This window comes from Eretmochelys imbricata, chromosome 2 (genome assembly GCF_965152235.1).
Source record: "Eretmochelys imbricata isolate rEreImb1 chromosome 2, rEreImb1.hap1, whole genome shotgun sequence".
NCBI lineage: Eukaryota > Metazoa > Chordata > Testudines > Cheloniidae > Eretmochelys > Eretmochelys imbricata.
This window is the reverse complement of record NC_135573.1, coordinates 156,889,093-156,908,156: the sequence shown is the minus strand read 5'-3', so window position 1 is coordinate 156,908,156 and position 19,064 is coordinate 156,889,093. Positions and strand designations below refer to the sequence as shown.

The 19,064-nt window shown below is 43.1% G+C and overlaps 1 protein-coding gene across 1 annotated transcript in view; it reads left to right on the top strand.

Annotated features, from left to right (window-relative positions):
* Positions 1–19,064, top strand: part of COL15A1 (collagen type XV alpha 1 chain) — a 208,371-nt gene that overhangs the window by 177,007 nt on the left and 12,300 nt on the right. The window contains exons 32-35 of the mRNA XM_077809195.1: positions 3,845–3,934; positions 11,970–12,019; positions 14,413–14,532; positions 17,578–17,722. Coding sequence (XP_077665321.1) covers positions 3,845–3,934; positions 11,970–12,019; positions 14,413–14,532; positions 17,578–17,722 — 405 coding nt within the window. The remainder of the gene's footprint in view (positions 1–3,844; positions 3,935–11,969; positions 12,020–14,412; positions 14,533–17,577; positions 17,723–19,064) is intronic.

The window sequence follows — 19,064 nt, the reverse complement described above, 5'->3', positions numbered from 1 at the left end:
GTCCCACTGCTCTCATAGGTGACTGAGTGTGTATTCTGAACGGCACAGAACGTTCCCTTGGGTCAGCCAGTCAGAGTGGGAAGCTCCTGCCTATGATCAGAGCTCCAGTCCCATTGCTTGGGCGTCAACGGTGCAATCCATGAAGGTATTTAGGTACCTAAATCCTGTTTTTAGGCACCACTCTGAGCCCCAGAACTCCCACTCAGCTGCCACCAGATCCCATAGGTGCCTGAACTCACTCGACATCTAGGTTTTTTGCCTCTGGGCATACCCACTGGTGTCTCACTCTAGGCACCTATCTCCCACCTAAGCCTGGGAGTGATCCACATACTGGCCGAAGAGAGGTGTTGGGTCTCCTAAGTTACATGTGGGGCCCAACCTGCTAGGCAACCTCTGATCATGTCTGCCGGATCAGGCCCCTCAAGTGAGTTTCTCCTTCTCCTCCCCCACAGCTGGGTGGGGGAGGAGAGGGGGAAAGGACCTTTCTTATAACCCTTGGCCCAGGGGTCAGAGTACTTATCCAGGATGTGGGAGACCCCCAGTTCAAGTCCCACCCTCTTCCTGAGGGTGAGAAGGGATTTGAACAGAGACCTGCCACCTCTCAGGTATGTGCCCTCACCACTGGGCTCTAGTCATTCTAATGCTATCTCTGGGCCAATTAATATTTAATTATTTAATTAAAGTGGAACAACTTCAATAGGAGAGATTGAAGGAACCCCATATCAGAATAGTTCATAGCCTTGTGGTTAGAGAACTCACAGGCAGAGGGGGCACTTGAACCAAGGTGTATCTATCTCCATGAGAGGGAGGGACTCAGCACATATCCCTCTGGTCAGCATTTCCCACTGGCTAGCTGAAGCAGCTCCCCACCTAGCCTGCTGGATTTGTGGATCGCTGTTTGAAGTGTCTCTCTCTCCCCATTCAGTGTATTGGGAACACAGACACCTAGCTCGGGCTATTTCTACACTACTGCCTATGTCGGCAAAACTTATGTCGCTCGGGGGTGTGAATATTCCACCTCCCTAAACGCCATAAGTTACACCGACATAAGTGGTAGTGTGCCCAGCACTGTGTCAGTGGGAGAACTTCTCCAGCTGACATAGCTTATGCTGCTCTCTCTCCTGTCGGCAGAGACAGTCTTCACCAGATGCGCTGCAGCAGCACAGCTGTATCGGAGCAGCTGCAGCAATGTACGTGTAGACATGGCCTCAAGCTTTGTGGATTACAGTGTTTTTCCTGTGACTTTTCTAAGCACCTAAAAGTTAGGTGTGGCAACACCTAAGTCCCTTTGTGGATCTGGGCCAAAGTAAATATCATAGACAGGATCAACCCCTCCTTAGAGCAGGAATCATTGCAAATTACCCCTGAAGAGATTTTTGAAAAGGAGAGATCAAACCACCAAAACCTCTTTCATTTGCAAGGGAAAGAGTGTTTGAACCTTTCTGAGGAGACAGAAGAAATTCTCCCCTTCCCTTCACTCTGTAGGAGGATGAGGTGAGAGCTATTGAAGAGAAGATAATTTTCCAAGGCGCAGAGAGAGAGAAAAGTGACAGAGGGTACGTCTACACTGCAAAGTGTGACTGCAGCAGGTGTAGCCATACCTTAGCTAACTTTGATCTAGCTAGCTTGAATAACAATAGCCCTGAATCCACAGCAGCATGGGCCAGGTCATACAATCTCATGTAGGACCCTAGGTACGTACTTGAGCAGCTAACATGTTGCTGCCACAGCTTCACGGCTATTATTATTTGAGCTAACTAAATCAAAGCTAGCTTGGCTGTGTCTATACAATGTAGACATCCTCAGGGAGAGAAACAATGGTGAAGGGAGACAGATTGACAGGGAGGAAATGGGACATATCTCACCCTCCGGCAGAAATGCCCTTGGGAGGGCGACATTAGGCCAGGAAGCTCTGCAAGCATCACAGGTAGGGGATTCCTTTAATTGCTCCCCCTTAGTGGAGGAGGTAGGAATGCCAAACCTGTAGAGTCCAGCAATGAACAGGAAACCATGCAACAGTCTTTAGTCTCTGGGCCTACGCCCCTTCCAGCCACATTGCTGGCCCTACTCCCTCTTGGCAGCAGAGCGGGACCTTGTACTTGGAGAACTGTTAAACATTCCACTGAGTCAGTTCCCATCCCTTCCATCTCGGCTCCCAAAAACAGTCTCAACTCTTGTCCCCCATGGCATTTTATGTTGCTAATCTGATCTTTAAATCTTGCACACCATATGTGTAACTAAAAATAGCCATTAATTGTGGCCAATAGTCCATTAATTGTGTCCAACAGACATTAAAATTGGTCCAAATCATAATATAAACCCCCAAAGGCTGAGAGCCACCCTTCCCGCAGACCGTCTCAAGGGGATGAATATTCCCATAAAGGGAAGGCATTGGGATACATTTTCTTCACCATCCCCTGCAGTGATTCCTCAATCTCCATTAAACACTACTCTGGGTGTGTATGGGAAGAGGGCATTGGTACAGCCAAGCAACACAGAGGTGGTTTCTGCACCAGCCTTAGATACAGATGCAATGTGTGTAAATTATAAAAGAGGCCATGGGATCTGTGTTAATATGAATCCAGTGGCACTAATACACTACACAACTGGAGTGTAGGGTTTCAACGGCCACTCCAGCTCATAAACTGGAACTGTGAAGAGTGGCCGTGGAGAGGACTGCAGTGTATCCCCATGTATATCCCTGGATTTTAGGAGTGAACTTCCCAACCATACCTCCTGCCTGTCAGTCAGCATAGGAACTCTGCACTTTGCACCTGTTTAGCCATTTACACCTGGCAAAGTAGCTGTAAAATGCAACCACATGAGAATGGAGTTATTTGACACCCACTTTGCTCAGGTGTAAATGACTATACTAGGGGCACTCTGTTGGGGAATCAAGCTTGAAAAGTCCAATTTTGTGGGAGTGAATGTCACCCACAGGTATCAGATCCATTGAGTAAGAAGAGTGCCATGTTCACCTAGTCAACTGACAGAGCAGAACTGCACTTGAAACTGGAGGTGGGGAGCAAATACATGGAAAAGAGGATGTAAATTCAAAATTAATTTGAGTGCATGTCTTCCCCCTCCTCCACACACTCCCCTGCCCCACCTGGTAAGGAAATCTTGCTAAGTCTTTATATTCTCTGAAAGAATATTGTTGTTGTTGTTTTCCATTAGTCACACTCACTTATCATGGGCAATAAATTATAAATAGTTTTGTTGACCTCAACAGAAGTAATAATTTATTGCTCTGTGATAAGAAATTCAAATGCCAGAGTGATTAAGCCTGCTGGAAATACACCTCTGCCCTTTGATAGTGCTTTCTCTACAGTACTCTTAGGATGGAATCCTAGAATATCAGGGTTGGAAGGAACTTCAGGAGGTCATCTAGTCCAACCGCCTGCTCAAAGCAGGACCAATCCTATATCAAGACTACATCAAGAAGGTATCTCAGCTTGGGCGCTCTCTGGCTTGGGTTTACTTCAGGCAGGCCCGGGTCACTCAAGCGGGGGGAGAGATCTGAAGACAGAGACAGCCTTGCAGAGGGGTTATTTCAGGTTCTTGAGGCAAAGAGGAAATGGCAGTCCTTTTGAAATGTCATGGGAAGGGAGAAGGCATCAGTGGCTATTAAACAGTTATGGGGAAAGCTGGAGAAGCTCGTAACAGGGGGAAAGAGCCTCTAAGTTTGAATAAACAGCCTTGTGTTTAGAATCCTTTCCCAGAACTTTTGTGGTTTGTCCATCACTAACACAGTATCTGTTGCACCATATTTGAAAATTATACTTTGCAATAACTCTCATTTGCTAAGAATGCATTTCATTTTTTGGCAATATTTTTATGGCAGGTATAAAAGGCGAGCCAGGCTCCTGGGGACTGCATGGCCCACCAGGCTTAAAAGGTGAAAAAGGAGAGAGAGGCTCACCTGGACTACCAGGTATTGTGAATATGATTGTAGAGCACTATATGTGCTTTTCAAGTGGGTTTATTTTAAGAAATACAAAATATCTAATACATTTTAAGTCGTATTTATTTCCTGTGCCAAAACAGGTGTTTAAATTAATCACAGTTTATTAAGGCCCTGATTCTGCAGAGTACTTAAGTACATTGCTAACTTTAATCACTGGTGTTGTTGCACAGCTGTTTGAAGTTAGGCATGTACTTAGATTCCTTGCTGAATTTGGGTATAAATCAATAAACCCTATACTATTATGGGAAACATCATCTGATTTGTGTTTTTTTTTCTTCAAATAAATGTTTAGAACTATCTGGTTTGTCACAATGTGTTACACTGTTCTGAAGGACACCAAGTCCTTTTAGTCGCCTGGCATTGTCAGCCAATTCTGATGAAGTCTAGTGCCACATAATAATTGACATCTGTGTTCAGTACAAACGTTTATTTGTCTTGATTATCGAAAGTATTGACACTGATAGCAGTTAATGGGGCCTGGAAACATCCTAATAGGAGTTGCCCACTGAGGATTTAATTTTTATGGGAGAATTTGATATACATAGCTAATACATATAAATTAGGTGAGTTAGACTGTTGTAAGCCTCTTGGGGCAGGGACTGTCATTTTGTTCTATGTGCCACATACTGTACAAACAATGTGGTCTTCGTCTAGGGCTCATAGATGAATCTTTTCAGCCAAGGTTGCTGTTGTATTTCATAAATTCTTCCTGTCTGTGCAAGTTTTAATTACTAGCTAGTTAGAAAAAATCAAAAAATGGCAAAGTTATATTGATGGACATTAGAAATAGTGAAACATAAAAGGAGCACTATAAAAATTAATACATATTTTCATGTGTGGTACTTACACAGGCCTTCAATCCAGAGCTTTAGTTTTGTGACTTAAAATAAGTTTACAGTTATCTTCCAGAGTGCAGCTCTTCATACTAAACTTCTATTTTGACTTTTTGCCCTTCACACTAATCTTTCTGCTGATCTGTATCAGATGCTTCTAAAAAGTATTTTTGGAGGGGCTCCCCAAACATCAGCCAGGTTTAAAATGCAGGAACTGGGTACTTCAAAGGAAAACTAAGAAAAAATCCTGTTTTATGACCTACCATGCTCACACTACTTCTCACACCCACATTTTATTAAATTCATTATTGTTTTGCAAGTGCCGATGGCTGACAATCATGATGATATCATGTTTCACACACTTGTGATGTGTTTTTGGACTCTCAATGGAGATAAAGGGGGGTTTACTTCATTATGGTCAGGATATCACTTCCTCTAGTCTGAAGACGGAGTTCATCTTTTTTCTCTAAAGAACAGAGGTCTATTTACTTAGTCTGCGTAGAGAATCTGATTGACCCTGTTGGGTTTCAGATTTTGCTAAAGGAAAGCGCCACATAGTTGGTGGCCCATTCTGTTGTTGCCCTAGTAGAACATTACCATCACTTTTTGTTCTTGATCATTATATCAGCCTAAGTATCCTCTCCCTATAAGTCATCCTTAGAGGTCATATTGGTGTGACAGATGAAGTGTATGAGGTAGAGTTTCAGAGAAAGGTCTCCACTATGAAATTAGGTCGAATTTATAGAATTCAATTTTTAGGAAGCGATTTTATACAGTCAATTGTGTGTGTCCCCACTAAGCGCATTAAGTCAGCAGAGTGCGTCCACAGTATCGTGGCTAGCATCGACTTTCGGAGCGCTGCACTGTAGATAGCTATCCCACAGTTCCCGCAGTCTCCGCTGCCCATTGGAATTCTGGGTTGAGCTCCCAATGCCTGATGGGGTAAAAACATTGTCGCGGGTGGTTTTGGGTACATGTCGTCAATCGCCCTTCCCTCCATGAAAGCAACGGCAGACAATCGTTTTGCGCCTTTTTTCCATGCAGACACCATACTGCTGTCAGCAGATGGTGCAGTAGGTCTGCTAACCGTCGTCAGCCACCACTTCTGCTGCAACTCTGCTCTCCTGGTGCCATGAATCCACATCGCAGTTCCTCTCATCGTTCTGTATAAATATCTATTCTCGTGGCATCTGTAGCCATATACCGCTTCCGATGCAACTCTGCTTTCCTGCAGACGCCATACCATGGCAAGCATGGAGCCCGCTCAGCTCACCACTGCTGTTGTGAGCATTGTGTGCATTATCCTGCAGTAGGTGCAGAACCTGCAAAAGCAGGCGAGGAGGCGACAACAGCGCAATCATGATAGCGATGAGGACATGGACACAGACTTCTCTCAAAGCATGGGCCCTGTCAATTTGGTGGTAATGGGGCAGGTTCATGCCATGGAATGCCAATTCTGGGCCCGGGAAACAAGCACAGACTGGTGGGACCACATAGTGTTGCAGGTCTGGGATGATTCCCAGTGGCTGCGAAACTTTTGCACGTGTAACAGCACTTTCATGGAACTTTGTGACTTGTTTTCCCCTGCCCTGAAGCACAAGAATACCAAGATAAGAGCAGCCCTCACAGTTGAGAAGCGAGTGGCGATACCCTCTGGAAGCTTGCAACGCCAGACAGCTACCAGTCAGTTGGTAATCAATTTGGAGTGGGTAAATCTACTGTGGGGGCTGCTGTGATCCAAGCAGCCAGCACAGTCACTGAGCTGCTGGTATCAAGGGTAGTGACTCTGGAAAATGTGCAAGTCATAGTGACTGGCTTTGCTGCAATGGGGTTCCCTAACTGTGGTGAGGCAATAGACGGAATGCATATCCCTATCTTGGGACCGGACCACCTTGACAGCCAGTAGAGAAACCGCAAGGGGTACTTTTCAATGGTGCTGCAAGCACTGGTGGATCACAACGGATGTTTCACCGACATCAACGTGCGATGGCCGAGAAAGGTGCACGATGCTCGCATCTTCAGGAACTCTGGTCTGTTTGAACAGCTGCAGGAAGGAACTTATTTCCCAGACGAGAAAATTACCATTGGGGATGTTGAAATGCCTATAGTTATCCTTGGGAACCCAGCCTACCCCTTAATGCCATGGCTCATGAAGCCATACACAGGCACCCTGGAGCAGTTCAACTATAGGCTGAGCAAGTGCGGAATGGTGGTAGAATGTGCATTTGGACATTTAAAAGCTTGCTGGTGCAGTTTACTGACTAGGTTAGACCTCAGCAAAACCAATATCCCATTGTTATTGCTGCTTGCTGTGTGCTCCACAATATCTGTGAGAGTAAGGGGGAGATGTTTATGGCGGGGTGGAATGTTGAGGCAAATCATCTGGAGGCCGATTATACTCAGCCAGACATCAGGGGGATTAGAAGAGCACAGCTGGGCACCCTGCGCATCAGAGAAGCTTTGAAAACCAGTTTCATGACTGGCCAGGCTACGGTGTGACAGTTCTGTTTGTTTCTCCTTGATGAAAACCTGCCCCCTTGGTTGACTCGGCTTCCTGGTAAGCCAGCCTCCCCCTTTCAATCACCGCTTTCAGAGACAATAAAGTCATTGTTTCAAAATTATGTATTCTTTATTAATTCATCCCGCAAATAGGAGGAAAACTCGCAAGGTAGCCCAGGTGGGATGGGTGAGGAGGGAAGCACTGGGTGGAGTGGTGGAGGAGGGGAGGACAAGGCCACACTACAGTTCAAAACTTATTGAATGCCAGCCTTTTGTTGCTAGGGCAATCCTCTGGGGTGGAGTGGCTGGGTGCCCGTAGCCTGCCCCCCCCTCGCATTCTTGGGCATCTGGGTGAGGAGGATATGGAACTTGGGGAGGAGGGCAGGCAGTTATACAGGGGCTGCAGTGGCGGTCTGTGCTTCTGCTTTCCTGTAGCTCCATCAGACACCTGAGCATGTCAGTTTGCTCCCCCATTAGGCTCAGCATTGCATCCAGTTGGGGGACCAAACTGGAGCGTGTCAGTTTGCTCCCTCATTATGCTCAGCATTGCATCCTCTCAGCATGCTCCTCCCTCCTCTCATCACATTCATTTAACGCTTTCCTGGACTCTGCCATTGTTTGCTTCCACGCATTCTGCTGAGCTCTTTCAGTGCAGGAGGACTGCATGAGCTCTGAGAACATGTCATCGTGAATGTGGATTTTTTTGCCTTCTAATCTGCGCTAGCCTCTGGCACAAAGATGATATGGGGAGCGTAGAAACATTTGCCACTGCGGGAGGAAAAAAAGGGAGAGTAGTGTTTAAAAAGTTACATTTTAGAGAACAAAGGGAAGACTATTTCACACTGAATCAAGCGATTCACATTTTAATAGCACATGTGCTTCACGCTCCCCCCACGACCACCGCGTGGCTCGTATCAGGGAAGATCCCTCTCAGCCAAACGTGAACAGCTCAGCATGAACGAGCCTCCCCCCACCGTGTGGCAAAGGCTTTTAGAGTACCTCAGGAGACCATCATGGAGATGTCCCTGGAGGATTTCCGCTCCATCCCCAGACACATTAAGAGATTTTTCCAGTAGCTATACTGGCCGCAAATGCATCCTAAATCTTCAGGGCAAATTAATCATTAAACACACTTGCTTTTAAACCCTGTATTATATTTACAAAGGTACATTCACCAGAGGTGCCTTCTCCGGCTTCATGATCCAGGAGCCCGCCTTGGGAGGGTATTGGCTCCAGGGTGATGAACGTTCCTGGCTGCTAGGGAGAAGGGATTTCCGCTTGCCTGCTGTGCGCTATCCTCAAACTCCTCCTCCTCCTCTTCCTCATCCCTGTTTCTTGAGACTCCCCCATTGCAGGTGTCCACAGACAGTGGTGGGGTAGTGGTAGGGGCCCTCCCTAGAATTGCATGCAGCTCATCATAGAAGCAGCAGGTCTGGGGCTCTGACCTGGAGCAACCATTTGCGTCCTTTGTTTTTTGGTAGGCTTGCCTCAGCTCCTTAACTTTCATGCGGCACTGCTGTGTGTCCCTGTTGTAGCCTCTGTCCATCATGTCCTTGGAGATTTTGGCAAATATATTGGCATTTCGTCTTTTGGAACGGAGTTCTGCCTGCATGGATTCTTCTCCCCATACAGCGATCAAATCCAGTACCTCCTGTTCGGTAAATGCTCTGAAGCTCTTTTGCGATTCTGGGACTCCGTGGTCACCTGTGCTGATCAGCTCACCACGCTGGCCAAACAGGAAATGAAATTCAAACGTTCCCAGGGCTTTTCATGTCTACCTTGCCAGTGCATCTGAGTTAAAAGTGCTGTCCAGAGCGGTCACAATGGAGCACTCTGGGGTAGCTCCCAGAGGCCAATACCGTTGAATTGCATCCACACTACCCCAAATTTGACCCAGTGAGGTTGATTTTAGCACTAAACCCCTTGCCGGGGCGGAGTACAGAAATCAATTTTAAGAGCCCTTTAAGTTGACAAAACCGGCTTGGTCGTGTGGATGGGTTCAGGGTTAAATCGACCTAACGCTGCTAAATTTGACCTAAACTCGTAGTGTAGACCAGGGCTAAGAGTGATGATGGTGGAAGTCGTGCTGTGAGTTAGCTCAGTTGCAGCACAGAGAATTTTCAAAGCTGTAGCAATGGCACAGACAATTGTAGCTCTTCCACTGTAGCATCTTCAGAGCTCCAATCATGACAAGCGCACGGTGAATCATGGCTTTGTTTGCTCAGAAATGTTGTGAAAAAAATTCTGTCTAACTTAATCCAGTAGATTTTGTTTGTGAATTCCAGTCTGGCTGCCTTCATACTTGCAGATACGTGTTTGGAGGGGACAAAAGCTACATCTGTATGATATGAATGAATTTACAAAAAACAACAAGACTGACAGATTTATTTTGCCATAAGCTTTTGTGGGTAAAAAACCCACTTCTTTTTTCACTTCTGTTTTTCACTTCTGTTTTCACTCCATGCATCTGAAGAAGTGGGTGTGACGGGTTGGATCACAGAAAACCCCTTGGGAACTGTCAACTGATGTGCTGAGACTACCCCTGAGCCTGTTTCCCCTGGTAGCTTGGAACTTCAGTGCCCTGCCTGGTTTGAGCCAAACCCACTAGTCTGCTGCAAACCCAGACCCAGGTCTGAACTACATCCCCCAACAGCTGCAGGCTTAACTGAAAACAGCTTAAGAAGTGTTCCTGTCTCCAGCACTCAGATGCCCAGCTCCCAATGGGGTCCAAACCCCAAATAAATCCATTTTAGCCTGTATAAAGCTTATACAGGATAAACTCATAAATTGTTTGCCCTCTATAACACTGTTAGAGAGATATGCACAGCTGTTTGCTTCCCCCCCCCCCCAGGTATTAGTACATACTCTGGGTTAATTAATAAGTAAAAAGTGATTTTATTAAATACAAGAAGTAGGATTTAAGTGGTTCCAAGTAATAACAGATAGAACAAAGTGAATTACCAAGTAAAATAAAATAAAACACCCAAGCCTATGCCTAATGCAGTAAGAAGCTGAATACAGATAAAATCTCACCCTCAGAGATGTTCCAATAAGCCTCTTTTACAGACTAGCCTCCTTCAAGTCTGGGTCCAGCAATCACTCACACACCCGTGGTTACTGTTCTTTGTTCCAGTGTCTTTCAGATAGCCTCTCCACCCCCAAAGGATATCTCTTGAGCCAGCTGAAGACAAAGTGGAGGGGTTTCCAGGGGTTTAAATAGACTTCCTCTTGTGAGTGGACACCCCCTGTGTAGAATCCCAGCTACAAGGTGGAGTTTTGGAGTCACATGTCCACGCATGACTCAGTTCCTTACAAGTGGCAGCTATTGTTTACATGCTACATTGAACATCCTCAGGTAGACTTCTCATGTGGATTGGAGTCTTTCAAGATCCATTGTCAGTTAAGTCTTTCTTGACTGGGCACTTAATTTGCACATTCCTTTCTCAAGAAGCTGACCAAATGCTTTATGAAGGCTACTTAAACTCAAACAAGTACACAGCCAATATTCATAACTTTGAATACAAAAATGACACATGCATAAAAATAGGATGAATATATTCAATAGATCATAATCTTTGCAGAGATATGTTACACAGCATATGTAGCATAAAACATATTCTAGTTACATCATTATACATTCATAAGCATATTTCCATAAAGCATTATGGGGTGCAATATCACAGTGGGTCTTTTACCCACGAAAGTTTATGCCCAAATAAATCTGTTAGTCTTTAAGGTGCCACTGGACTCCTCATTATTTTGGTGGATACAGACTAACACAGCTACCCCTCTGATACATGAATGAATTTGACTTTGTCTCACTGAAATTCCAGATGTGCTGTGGAACCCAATAGCTCTCATCGTGCCTGATCCAAAGCCCACAGAAGTCTATGGGAGCCTTTCAATTTACTTCAGTGGACTTTGTGTCGGTCCCCTGGGTGTTAAAATCAAGCAGAGTATTGATTTTGTATTCAGTGTATGTTTAGCAGAGAACATTAGTGCTTCCTCGTTGGAAAACAAGGTGCCAGCTTCCCTCACACGAGTAGTTATTAAGCCTTTTCTCAAAAGAGATCCGGAGAGGTACTTTTACTGCGTTTTTGAAGTGCAGTATATTTTAATTTATGAATGAATAACTAGATGGTGCCATATTTTCCATTAGGATTTGATTGAATACACTTCACTGCAATTTGTTTGAATTCAATTAATCTTCTAAACTGTTAGCCCTAATTTAAACTGATTACAATATATCAGGGAATTCTAAGTATCTCTTTGAGACAAGTCCATCATGTTGCTGTTGAGCACTGTAAAAAAAAGTTATTTCTCAAACCTACACAAAAACAGCAGAGCGAGAGCATGAAAAACAAAATACTGACTCTGTAGCCCCAGGTTATCTAACCATCACCAGAGCATAAACACAATCCCACTGACACCAGCCCATCAAAGATGCTGGCATACAGACCATATGTTGGCTTTTGCTACAGTAAAACAGAGAGGAAACAAATGTTTGCCACATTAAAAAGGTCAAGATGATTATGTAGAAGAGTTATATTTTAAACTTCTAGAATAATACAGATAATGGCCTTCTAAAATGGAAATTATGGATAATTTAGCCCATCTAAATGGAAAGTACAGATGATTTTTGCACTAAAATAATGTATTTGATTTTTCAGGTCCTCCTCTGCCTTCACCATATTTCAACCACTTTGTTAATAGCATGAAGGTAATTACTTCCCATTTGTATCTTAAGGCTGAACGGAACTTTTAACCCTATATTTTAACATGCATTAAATATAAGACAAATATTAACATATAAGGTGGAATACACACAATAATTGATTTATACCAGAAATTACAAATTGATGTATTATGCAATTATTCAGATTAATAGGTGAATAAACAAGTTATCATATACTATATAATATACTATATGTAAACAAAGGACATTACTAACATACAAAATATTATCTAGGTTTTACTACTAAGTATTTTCTTTTCACAAATTGTATTAAAATGAATCATACTTTGTCATTATCTACTTTAAATCTCCTCTATATTTCTCAAACTCTTTCATACCAACAATGGAGTGAGAGAACTTTTGCTTTCAAAAAGACTGTTGGAGCAAATTTAGCTACATTTAATACATGAACAATCAGTTTTTGTACAGACTTCCCGTTATTCCTTCTCCCAGACTAGCTGACGGTTTTCTCTGTGGGATAGGAGAAGTACTAGGAAAAGTCAATGCTGATAATTCTGTGTTGTCTCTTCTTCCATCCTACCTCCTTCCCTTTCTCTCCCCCCATAGGCAGTAACCTTGCTCTTCTACACACCTTCAAATATCTGCTCTACTTTTGTGAAATTTGAAGTCTTCTTTTTCAGTGACTGCAGGAAAGGGGATGGAGCCAGTACAAATCATTTTACAGACTTAATGAAATAAAGGATCTGTTGGGAGCCAATAGTTCTGTCTCCCTTTATTTGTTCTCCAAAATGGCTAATTAAGGAAAACCATCTGACCCAGACAGCCCTGTTTCAGAAGTCGTCTGTCCTCCCACTATGGATTACTTTAAGTGTTGGAATTGAATATGAATGGAATATTAATTTTAAATGCTTTTATTTTGCTCTAACTGAATTAGAGCTATTATATCCTGTCTTGTATCAAAATAAGATTTCTAGTGTAATGTAAACAGAATATTGCATAGTGATATCTCCAGAAGACATTAAATCAAAATGTTATGTAATGGTATAACCAAACCCCTTGAAAGATTGTTTATCAGATTTTCTTCCTGCTCAACCATTTATATTTTTGTTGGTGTAATGTTTTGCCTGCATCAACTCAAAGAGAGAAATTTTCCCCTTGGATAGGATGTGGTTTATTTGATTTAACAGAATAATATCTCCACCTTAAACAGATGCTTTCATCTATAAAGTGCTGTTTTGGCATTTGTCCCCCCATCTACAAAATGAGATGCCATACAGCAAGCTTTACAACTCTATTTACCAGGAAGCAAGAGGGAAAATCTGTCAATCACAAAAGCTATACAGAACCAGGCTCCTCACCCCTCTTCTTGAGTCTGTTTTGCCACCTGTCCTGGGATTGAGTAATTCTTGCTCAGTCTTCTGCTGCTTCTATTTACAATCTTGTTTCTCAGAAGGAAGAAATAAGGAAGACCAAGAGGAGGGTAGAGAGAAAACAAGCATCTTACAGAACTACAGAAAGAAAATAATGAGAGACTGGAACTTCTGTTGATGTGGTTCTTATGCAGCAGGCCAGGGAGAACAACAACTCTGTATTTCAAGGCTCCTCTTCTCATTCCTTCTCTCGGACTCACTGATGATATTCTCTGTAGGATGGGAGAAGAGAAGTACAAGAGAAAATCACGTGCCAATATTTTGTGTGTCATCTTTTCTCCCATCCTACCTCCTTCACTTTCTCTCTACCCATCTACAGTAATCCTTGCTTTCTTACACATCTTTAAATATCAGCTCTGTTTTTGTGACATCTGTAGTCTGCTTTTTCAGGGACCGAAGGAAAGGGGGTGGAGCCCGGCTCTTTGCACCTCCTGTGACTTTTGCCTCCAGCTTTCTGGTGAAAAGAAAAGGAGTACTTGTGGCACCTTAGAGACTAAACAATTTATAGAGCATAAGCTTTCGTGAGCTACAGCTCACTTCATCGGATGCATCCGATGAAGTGAGCTACAGCTCACGAAAGCTCATGCTCAAATAAATTAGTTAGTCTCTAAGGTGCCACAAGTACTCCTTTTCTTTTTGCGAATACAGACTAACACGGCTGTTACTCTGCAAGCTTTCTGGTGGATGAAGGTATAATTGCAGTATGGAATCTTGTTTTGGAGGATAGCAGAAGGAGAACTACAATAAACACAATTTTCCCTACCTAATTTTCTGCTCTCTCTGTGGGAGAAGTCCTGCCCTTGCAGGCAGCATAGGGAAATAAATTATTTGTTTCTTTTATATGTCATTGGGGAAGGGAGTGATATCAAAAAGCAGATTTTAAGATCACTGTATCCTGTATTGAGATTTTTAGTGTAAATTTACGGGATCAATGTCTGGTTCCAATCCTGTTTCAACTTAATTTTTTTAAATGCTTTCTCTTCTAAGGGTGAGAAAGGAGACAATGGAGAAACTGGCTTCAAAGGGGAAAAAGGTGAACCAAGTGGAGGATTTTTTATGTCAGGGCCTCCTGGACCCGCTGGACCTCCTGGAAGACCAGGACTAGTTGTAAGTGGTGTGGTCTCTCTTGCAATAGAAATGTACTTGGGCATTTTCTCATTCCAGTAAGAACTAAATAAACACAAAAAACAAACAAGGGAAATGTGGTCTACATGAAATTACTATAAGATGGGTGCACGACTAGTTGAACGAATGTACTCAGAGTAATTATCAATGGTCCACTGTCAACCTGGGAGGGCCTGTCTAATGGGATCCCACAGGAGCCCGTCCTGAGTCCAGTACTATTCAATATTTTCATTAATAACTTGGATAATGGAGTGGAGAGTATGTTTATAAAATTTGTGGATAACACCAAGCTGGAAGGGGTTGCAAGCACTTTGGTGGAAAGGATTAGAATTCAAAATGACCTTGCTAAATTGGAGAATTGATCTGACTTCAACAAGATGACATTTTAAAAAAAGACAGTGCAAAGTACTCCACTTAGGAAGGAAACATCCAGTGCACAACTACAAAATGAGGAATAATTGGCTCGGTGGTAGTACTGCTGAAAAGGATCTTAGGGTTATAGTGGATCACAGGCTGAATATGAGTCAACAATATGATGCAGTTACAGAAAAGGTTAATATTCTAGGTGTATTAAGAGGAGCACTGTATGTAAGACATACTCAACCCCCAAACCCATTCTCCTGCTGGTAATAGCTTATCTAAAGTGATCACTCTCCTTACAATGTGTATGATAATCAAGGTGGGCCATTTCCAGCACAAATCCAGGGTTTAACAAGAACGTCTGAGGAACAGTGGGGGGAGGAAAGGAATAAACAAGGGGAAATAGGTTACTTTTTATAATGAATCAACCATTCCCAGTCTCTATTCAAGCCTAAGTTAATTGTATCCAATTTGCAAATTAATTCCAATTCAGCAGTCTCTTTGGAGTCTGTTTTCGAAGTTTTTTTGTTGAAGGATAGTCAGTTTGAGATCAGAAATTGAGTGAAATTGAGGGAGAGGGGAGAAAACCTGAATTTGTGCTGGAAATGGCCCACCTTGATTATCATACACATTGTAAGGAGAGTGATCACTTTAGATAAGCTATTACCAGCAGGAGAGTGGGGTGGGGGCAGAGAAAACCTTTTGTAGTGATAAACACCCATTTTTTCATGGTCTGTGTGTATAAAAACATCTTCTGTATTTTCCACAGTATGCATCCGATGAAGTGAGCTGTAGCTCACGAAAGCTTATGCTCAAATAAATTGGTTAGTCTCTAAGGTGCCACAAGTACTCCTTTTCTTTTTGCAAATACAGACTAACACGGCTGTTACTCTGAAACCTTTCATTACACTGTATGAATTTACAATGACTCTTTTGGGCACAGTGACCAATAAAGGGTAAGAAAATAAAAATATATAGTAATCTGCCAGTGGCAGCATTCCCAGCAGAAGTCCTTCAGCTTTGGAGCTGGTCAGAGAGAGCCTTTGTTACACACTGCAAGATCTACTTGTTTGTTCAGGTTTTTCGTTGAAAGATGGCTGGGGGAGTGTTTTGTTTGGAAGCTGTCGTTCTAGGTTGTAAAATCACACTATACCATGTGTGATTTTATATTTCTGTACATATGCCTAAATGTGTATAGCTATGTGTATTTTAGAAGTTTAAAAATAAAGACAAATGAAATTAGTATGACTTGCACATAGGATTTATTCACAATGTTAAATATACACATTTTAATATCATGTGTGGTAATTAAGTTGCTAAGAAAAACAGATTTAACATTTTGCTCTGTTGCCTGAATTAGCTACATCAATAAGTAGATTCATAATACCAATAACACAAATTAAGATACCTATGATGTTACTGGCTATATTCTCATAAAGGTCAAAATAATCAGTACAGAAATTATATAGTGTCCGTATTGAAAAATGTTTACCATCTAGTTAACTAACATTTTCTAACATAACTAACATCCAGTGCTCCAAAAACATTAATGAAAAATCCCATATGTATCAGTCTGAACAGTTCCTATAAAATTCAGCTGCTTAGTAATCTGTCTAGTTTTTTATCCTGTGTTAATCACCATAAAAATCATCTTTAGAAGCAGTTTTGCTAATCCCTGGGAAACCAGCTAATCCCCAGGTGGATGGCACCTGTTAATTGGCTAATGTATGGGGTTTGCTAGGTTCCATTTGTGATGACTGTGCCAGAAAAGAAGGAAGGTCTGTGGCAACTGGGAAGTAGTGCAAGGATAGGACCCTTGCCTGCAGTGAGTCCTGAATTATCCCACTTGACTCTACTGGGAACTGCCCCCTCTGCACTAGTCTGTTGTCTGGCAGAGAAATGCTTTGCCTGAAGAACAGCAGAGACTGGGTGACACATCAACTGCAGCAGACAATGACCGGGCATTTTAGACACATGGCCCCGACCCGTTCCATATATGCAGGCTGGCCTGAAGGGTGTGATCGGAGGGGCTGAAGATACATGGGGATCATGAAGCTCCCTGCCAAATTGCAGGGTTCCCTATTCTGGCACTCATAAATTGGGAGGCTAGGTAGATAGGGTCTGTTTTTTTTTAAAAGAAGGGAGAGGGCAAGGTGAGAAATGGGGTAGAAGGCTGGGATATTGTTGCAATGCGGGAGGCACTCAGGATGAGTCATGAATCCTTGGGGCTAAAACCTTCTCACAGGCATCATGAGACAATCTTGACACCATTTTAAGTATATCAAACATGGAGTGACCTTAGTTGTGCACTGGAGGTTCAGGTGCATGGTGAATAGTGTACAGCATTAGGGGGGAAATCAGACACTCGGAGCAGATCCAAACACGTGGATCAAGATTTTCAGAAAGCGTTGCAAAAATTAGGCTCTAAATCCATAGTTTAGGCACCTCAATAGTAAGATTTTCATTTTCTGTTGTCTTCAGTGAGAACTTTTGTGTGCTTGGCATTTCTGAAAATCAGAACTACCGACTAAATTACACCCAAATATGAGTTTGGGAGGCTAACTTCAGGATCTCGCTATTGAGATCAGGGTTCTTAAGTCATTGCTCACTCAGGCTGCTGCATGTGTATCATTTTTGTGTTTAAACAATAGTCTCCTGCCTTGACAGGGGCCAAAGGGGGATTCGATTGTTGGGCCAAGAGGCCCCCCTGGGTTACCTGGCCTACCTGGATCTCCAGGGTATGGAATAGTTGGACCTCCCGGCCCACCAGGCCCTCCTGGACCCCCAGGACCCCCAGCGATATATGGCTCAGGTGAGGGAGCTCTGAACCTGCTTTTTCCTCTGTGTGTGTGTGTTTGCGTGTGTGTGCCTGCATCCCATCTTAGCCAGCCACAGTCTCCCCCAGCCTACCCTGTCCCCATCCCACCCATCTGCCTACCCTGTCCCTGTAACCCCATCTGCTGTTCAACAGAATTATCAGACACAGATAAACACAACTTGTTGGGGAAGAGTCAACACAGTTTTTGTAAAGAAAAGCCCTGCCTCCCTAATCTGTTAAAATTATCTGCAGGAGTCAACAAGCATGTAGATAAGGATGATCCCCTTGGTATTATGTACTTGGATTTTCAGAAAGCCTTTGACAAGGTCCTGCACCCCAGGCTCTTAAGAAAATTAAGTAGCCATGAGATAAGAGGGAAGGTCCTCTCATGGATCATTAACTGGTTGAGAGATAAGAAACAAAGGGTGGAAATAAATGGTCAGTTTTCACAATGGAGAGAGGTGAATGGTGGGGTCACTAAGGAGCTGTACTGGGCGGTACAGAGGGATCTCTCAAACCTGGGTGACTGGGCAGCAAAATGGCAGAGGAATGTCAACATTTAAAGTGCAAAGTAATGCGCACTGGGAAAAAATAATCCCAACTATACCTATACAATGATGGGTTCTAAAGCAGCTGTTACCACCCAAGAAAGAGATCTTGGAGTCACCCTGGATCGTTCTCTGTGCATAGCAGCAGTCAAAAAGACTATCTGCATTTTAGGAACTATAAGGAAAGGGATAAAAAATAAGACAGAAAAAATCATAATGCCACTATATAAATCCATGATATGCACATACCTTGAATATTGTGTACAGTTCTGGTCACCGCATCTCAAAAAGGATATGCTGGAACTGGAAAAGGTTCAGAGAAAGGCAAAGGATAATCATGGGGATGGAACAACTTGAGTCTGAGGAGGGACTAAAAAATGAGGGCTGTTCAGTTTAGGAAAGAGACAACGAAAGGGCGGTATGATGGAAGTCTATAAAATCATGCATGGTATGGAAACGTCAATAGCAAAGTGTTATTTACCTTTTCACACGTACAAAAACTAGGGGTCACCAACTGAAATTAATAGCCAGCAGATTTAATACAAACAAGGGGAAGTACTTTTTCACGCAATGCACAACTAATGTGGAACTCCTTGCCATGGGATGTTGTGATGGCCAAGGTATAACTGGGTTAAAAAAAGAACTGGTTAGGTTCATGCAGGGTAGGTCCATCAATGGCTATTATCCAAGATGATCAGGGATACAGCCCCATGCTCAGGGCCACCCTAAACCTCTGGTTACCAAAAAATGGGAGTGGAAGACATGAGTGGATTACTCCATAATTGCTC